This window comes from Lolium perenne, chromosome 6 (assembly GCF_019359855.2).
Source record: "Lolium perenne isolate Kyuss_39 chromosome 6, Kyuss_2.0, whole genome shotgun sequence".
Classification (NCBI taxonomy): Eukaryota; Viridiplantae; Streptophyta; class Magnoliopsida; order Poales; family Poaceae; genus Lolium; species Lolium perenne.
The window spans coordinates 213,151,259-213,157,431 of NC_067249.2; the positions used below are offsets into that span (position 1 = coordinate 213,151,259).

The 6,173-nt window shown below is 50.8% G+C and overlaps 1 protein-coding gene across 1 annotated transcript; it reads left to right on the top strand.

Annotated features, from left to right (window-relative positions):
* The first annotated feature begins 4,907 nt into the window (after window positions 1–4,907).
* On the top strand, window positions 4,908–5,856 carry LOC127310055 (uncharacterized). Its single transcript, XM_051340756.1, has 3 exons — window positions 4,908–5,290; window positions 5,386–5,659; window positions 5,764–5,856. The coding sequence occupies exons 1-3, from the start codon at window positions 4,908–4,910 to the stop codon at window positions 5,854–5,856; spliced, it is 750 nt and encodes a 249-aa protein (XP_051196716.1).
* The last annotated feature ends 317 nt before the right edge of the window (window positions 5,857–6,173 follow it).

Below are 6,173 nucleotides of genomic sequence, written 5' to 3' on the forward strand. Positions count from 1 at the left end.
TGAACCAAAGTCAATTAAGCCTCAATGATTTATATTGCTTCAGAGTTCCAGTATCACTTTTATGCCTCCGTTAATTTATTTTGCCGCAAGCATGATTATGACAATTACTGCTCTCTTGATTTGTCGCTCCCTAGTCTTTTGCTAGCCTTCACTTGTACTGAGCGGGAACGCTGCTCGTGCTTCCAAACACCTGAAAACCAAGTTGTTCCAAAGTGTCCACCATAAATACCTATGCATGGCATTTCAAACCATTCCAAGTAAATTCTCATGCGCTACCTTTAAAACCTTCAAAATGCTTCTCAATTTGTGTTTATGTTTCATAGCTCATGAGGAAGTATGTGGTGTTTAGCTTTCAACCTTGTCATTTACTTTTGACGGACTCTCATATGGACTAGTGGCACATCCGCTTATCCAATAATTTTGCAAAAAGAGCTAGCAATGGGATTCCCAGTCCCGAATTAATTAACTTAAATAGACACTCCTCCATGGTTTGTGATTGATGGACGGCACCCGAAGGATTCGGTTAGCCATGGCTTGTGTAAGCAAAGGTTGGGGGGGGTGTCATCATCATAATAAAACTAAAATAAAAAGGCACTCCTTCATGGCATGTGATTGTTGGCAGGCACCCGAGGATTCGGTTAGCCATGGTTTGTGAAAGAAAGGTTGGAAGGAGTGCCACATAAATATGCAAATAATTCATGGGAGCCGCTCTTGGGAGTCCGGTTGGCGAGGTAGTTAGTGTACCCATTACCATTCGTTGACAACAACAAACACCTCTCAAAATAATTTTACTCCTGATTTCAAAAATGAAAAGCTCTAGCGCATGTTAATCCCTGCTTCCCTCTGCGAAGGGTCAATCTTTTACTTTTATGTTGTGTCTCCATTATTTCTTTGAGCACTATCTTGAGAGCACAACTGTCATTCTTAGTATAATATGCTTGTCCCAAAATATGTTTGATTGTGGTATAACTTTGATGCTTTTATCTTTGACAATCACTATTTCTAGTCTTTCTATGAACTCAAGAGGTGCCTGGGCATTTATGTTTTGCCGATCAAATACGGGCAAGCGAGATACCACTTTATCATACTCTCTTATGAACATTGCAATCCTGCTTATATACATGATTCATGATGCTTATTATTATATTTTGGTACCTCTCCATGATTGACATAGCTGTTAGATGATCTTATTTGCATGTATCTCATTATGAACTGCTTAAGTATTAGCCATAGCATGAGAATATATACATCATATGAGCAAATGTGTTCGTGAAAGTTCTTTTATCGCTCAGTTGTTAACTGAATTGCTTGAGGACAAGCAATAAGCTAAGCTTGGGGGGAGTTGATACGTCCAAAACGTATCTACTTTCCCGAACACTTTTGCTATTGTTTTGCCTCTAATTTGTGTATTTTGGATACAACTAACACGGACTAACGCTGTTTTCAGCAGAACTGTTCTGGTGTCTCGTTTTTGTGCAGAAATCCAACTTTCGGGAAAATCCTCGGAATTTATGCAGAAGGCCCTATTTTCCCAGAATACTGACGGAGCCAGAAGGACAAGTAAGGTGGAGGCCCGAGGGCCCCACACCATAAGGCGGCGCGGCCTAGGGGGGGGGCCGCGCGGCCCTATGGTGTGGCCCCCTCGGCCGGCCTCCGACGCCCTCCTTCGGACTATAAATTGCCTTCGACCTAAAAACGCACGGGGAGAAGTCGAAGTCGCGGTAAAGCCTCCGTAACGCCGCCACATCGCGAAACTCCGTCGCGGGAGCCGAAGTCTCTCGTTTCCGGCACTCCGCCGGACGGGGAATTGGAGGAGATCATCGCCATCATCACCACCGACGCCTCTCCATCAACCAGCCATGTTTCCCCCATCCATGTGTGAGTAATTCCCCCGCTGTAGGCCGAAGGGGATGGTAGGGATTGGATGAGATTGGTCATGTAATAGCATAAGATTGTTAGGGCATAGTGCCTAGTGTCCGTAATTGGTACTTTGATGATATTGTTGCAACTTGTTATGCTTAATGCTTGTCACTAGGGCCCGAGTGCCATGATCTCAGATCTGAACATGTTATTATTTCATCATGATATTCATTGTTTATGGTCTTACCTGCAAGTTGTATACACATGTCGCTGTCCGGAACCGATGGCCCCGAAGTGACAGAAATCGGGACAACCGGAGGGAATGGTAGTGACGTGAGGATCACATGTGTTCACGGAGTGTTAATGCTTTGCTCCGGTACTCTATTAAAAGCTTAATATCCAGTAGTTTCCCTTGAGGCCCGGCTGCCACCGGCTGGTAGGACAAAAGATGTTGTGCAAGTTTCTCATTGCGAGCACGTACGACTATAATTGGAACACATGCCTATTGATTGCTTTGTACTTGGACACCGTATTATTATTATCTGCAAATGCCCTGCTATGATTGTTACATGAGTTTCTCTCATCCATGCAACGCCCGTCATCCGTCCCCGTGCCTACAGTATTTTAATCCTGCTGTTTACTATAATCACTACTGCTGTCTTTGTTACTCTGCTGCTGTTATTTCACTACTGCTACTGCTATAAAACTGTTACTACTGATAAACTCTTGCGAGCAAGTCTGTTTCCAGGTGCAGCTGAATTGACAACTCCGCTGTTAAGGCTTCCAAGTGTTCTTTGTCTCCCCTTGTGTCGAATCAATAAATTGGGTTATACTACCCTCGAAGACTGCTGCGATCCCCTATACTTGTGGGTTATCAGTACCCCGCCTGGTGGAGGAGGTGCCCCTCCCACGCGTGGAGCGAGCGGCGGGGGAAGCCATTGTTGGCTGCACCGTCGTCGTCGGAGAACGCCATCGGGAAAGTGGACGGAGAGTGGAGGGAGATGAGAGCAGGGGTGCGCGTCGCGGCGAGCGGAGCGGCCTATATAGGCGCGGCTGGCGCGGGGGATTAATGCCGCGTGGAATGCGACGCGTCCGTGGCGAGCTGACCGGCGGCAGCCTTTACTGCGCGCGGAAGACGATGTGTGCGCGAAAGACGATGCGACGACATTAACTCGCCGCGTGGAAGCTACGCGGCCGGCGAATGCTGACCGGCGGCAGGCTTTTACAGCGCGCGGAAGACGATGCGATGAGGACGACGATCAGTTTCTCTCGCCGACAAGTTGGGGCCACCAGATGCGCGGGAAGTTTCCTCGGTGTTTCCCGCGCTTTCGTTTCGTCCGGATTCCCCGAGCGCTCCCCGGGGGGCCGGGGATGGCGTGGGATCGCCGGATGAATTTAGGCCCAAATCCGGACGAAATCGAGGAACCGGGGGCGCGACTAGGCCGAATTTCGCCGTCCGGATGACAAAACGCGGTCCTGGGGACCTCGTCGGGGAGACGAGTGGAGATGCTCTGAGGACTGAGGAGGACGAGAGGAAGGGGAATAGGGAGGCGGTGCGGTTCCCGTGGTAGGGTTGGGCCCTTTTTCTCCTCGCGGGGACATTTTTTCTTCTCGCCAGGAGACAAATCAAGCAGCGAACCCACGCGCGTAACGCGCTATCGTGGACAGCCCCAGAGCCCGCCCCACCCACACGCACTTGCTTGTTCTCAACTAGCTATCGTGCATGTAGCAGCTGCATGAATTGGTGGAGGGCACGGCAGGCGCTGAATTGGCGGAGGCGATTTCCTGCACGACGCTGTCCAGAACGGTAGAGCCGCCACCGTGTACACCAACAAATCGTCGAACACCGTCCAGATCCCATCACCAAAAAGCTGTTGAGACAATAACACGGACCATGCGAGAGGTCGAGGCTGCTGGCCTTAAGCGTGAGTGCGTTGGATGAATTCTTCGAGCAAGGACGTTAGTGGCGGCGAGTTTTCGCAGCCTCGCAGACGCTGTCGACCATGGAGGCCACCCTGAACAGCTTCTAGCTCACGGTGGTACCGACGGCAAGGGCCAGGAGGGAGAAGATGAACCTTCGCCGACCTTGGCCGCTGCACAAACAGGACCCGTCGCGGGTTGGTGTCTACCCGAATCTTCAGGTTCAGCGGCGTCAGTACGTGCGATTGTGTTGGCACTTGGCAACCAGTGTTGGGGATGGTAGAGCACGTGGCGTAGCAGGTCGCAATGGAGGACTTCCACCAGCTGTTGATGCGCGTTGGACGATAGCATGGTCAACGTCCCAGAGGCCCTGCATTGGGAGAGGCCAGCTTGGACTAGCAGGTCCCGATGTTTATGCTGAAGGTTAGGCCTCGATGTTCTTCAGTGCCAAGCACGCTGCACCGTTAATCTCACGAGGTCACACCTACTTCCAGGGAAGGTGCTCTGCAGCGACAGATTTGATCATCTTTGAGCGGGGACGTTGTTCCCGTCAGGCACTCCAAGACTGCCTATGTGTGTGCATCTTATGAGTGAGAGCTGGACTAGAGCGAGTTGTTTCAGGTACAAAAATCTGTTTATGAGAGGTGGGGTTCTGCACGTGCTTCTCATCTTTCACTTCAATTTTAAAATTACTACGATTTAAAATCAAAAAAAAAGTTAAAATATATTAAAATGGGACAAACACAAAATCAAAATGAAAAAAAAATTAGTACTCGTACTAAAATTACACCATAATATTTTCTAGATCCGTGAGTTTTTTATTTTATTTTAAAACCGTTGCAAAGAACGGACATCTTTGCTAGAATTATTTTAATCCTTATAATTAGCTAATTAGAACTTACTTGTACTTTCTCTAAATTGAGCTAAGAAAAGACCGCGTCCTACCAAACGCGTCCTGAATGTGCCCGAGTTCGAGGCACGGTGCAGGGATGAACCTGACTGTCGATTTTGCAGTTCCGCATTTACTGGTCTGTCGCGTGAACCGCACGCTGGGAATTTAACTGCCATCCCACTCACAGGTAACTCGCCACCTGGAACTACATGCTGCCCACGTGTCGCACGCACGAATGGTCCTCTCCATGCCAAGCTCCACCTCGCAAACGGGAAACACAGGGAGCACCGAGGATGCCCACAGGCCAGAGCACGACAGTGCGAGGTCGACCCAAGTCCCCAGCGACACCACAATGGTAACAAGCTCGCCGGCGAGCATGAAGCTCTTCGTGGACGTCGGCGCGGGGCGCGTGGTGTTCGCGGAGGCCGGCAAGGACGTGGTCGACTTCTTCTTCTCCCTCCTCGCCCTGCCCCTCGGCAGGGCGGACAGGCTGCTCGCCGCGCTCGGCGGCACGGGCGGCTGCGTCGGCAACCTCTACGTCAGCGTGGCGTGGAGCAGCTGGACCCGGCGCACGTCCACACCGGCGCGGCGGCCAGGGAGACCCTTCTCCAGCCCACCGTTCTCTCCCCGCCAGCGGCGAGCGCCAAGCTCAGCTTCCACCAGCAGAGGAAGCTCTACACCTGCTCCAACTCCATCTACCGCTTCACCTGCAGCTCCAGGAACGTAACGGACGACACAGGCACAATCTGCCCGTCCTGCGGCAAACCGCTGACGGCGTCGGCGCGGTACGTGCCGCCCGGGTCGTCGGCGGCGGGCGACGTGGGGTTCGTTCGGGGCGGACAAGGGTCCAGGTATGTCGTCACGGACGACCTCCGCGTCATGCCCGGGCCGACGACGGCTGGTGAGCATATAGCATTGTTGACGGCCCTCGGTGCGGGGAACGTCGACGCGCTCCAGGAGTTGGAAGTGCAGCTTGGGCTCACCGAGGTTGGGAGAACATATAGGGCAAATTTATCATGGTGTTTACACTTTACACTTCAAAACTATCAAATGCAACTGATTGATTCCTCTATTGGACTTTGCAACTGCAGTGTACAGAGATACTGAAGGCGTCGCTGCAGTCCAAGACCGTGCTCACCCATGTCTTCCTTCGCCGGCGAGCACCTGGAGGCGAGGACAACTAGTTTCCCGAATTAACATGCGCTCATCAACTTCCTAAATTGCAAGGTACGTGTCAGCTGGATGGCAGATACATACAATCTAATAGCTAAAATGAAGATAACGTGCTAATACTATTGTGGAAGGGTTCATTCAGTCTTATATGTTACTATTCAGTTCCGGAGGGATCATGTTGTTGTACGTCTTGTGCAATTCTTCGATATCAAAGGCAACACCGATCCAACTCAAACCTTGTTTTCTTATGCAGCAGCGAAGGAAACTAGCAGGAGAGACAGGAACAAGGCGTCATGGATTAAGAAGCCGGTTCTTAGAGGCTTTACTC

Excerpts from the sequence above, each read along its gene's own strand:
- LOC127310055 (XM_051340756.1), top strand. The coding sequence starts at position 4,908 with ATGGTCCTCTCCATGCCAAGCTCCACCTCGCAAACGGGAAACACAGGG. Across the intron at positions 5,291-5,385 it reads AGACCCTTCTCCAGCCCACC|CTCCAGGAACGTAACGGACG; the intron begins GTTCTCTCCCCG and ends CTTCACCTGCAG. Across the intron at positions 5,660-5,763 it reads TGCAGCTTGGGCTCACCGAG|TGTACAGAGATACTGAAGGC; the intron begins GTTGGGAGAACA and ends TTGCAACTGCAG.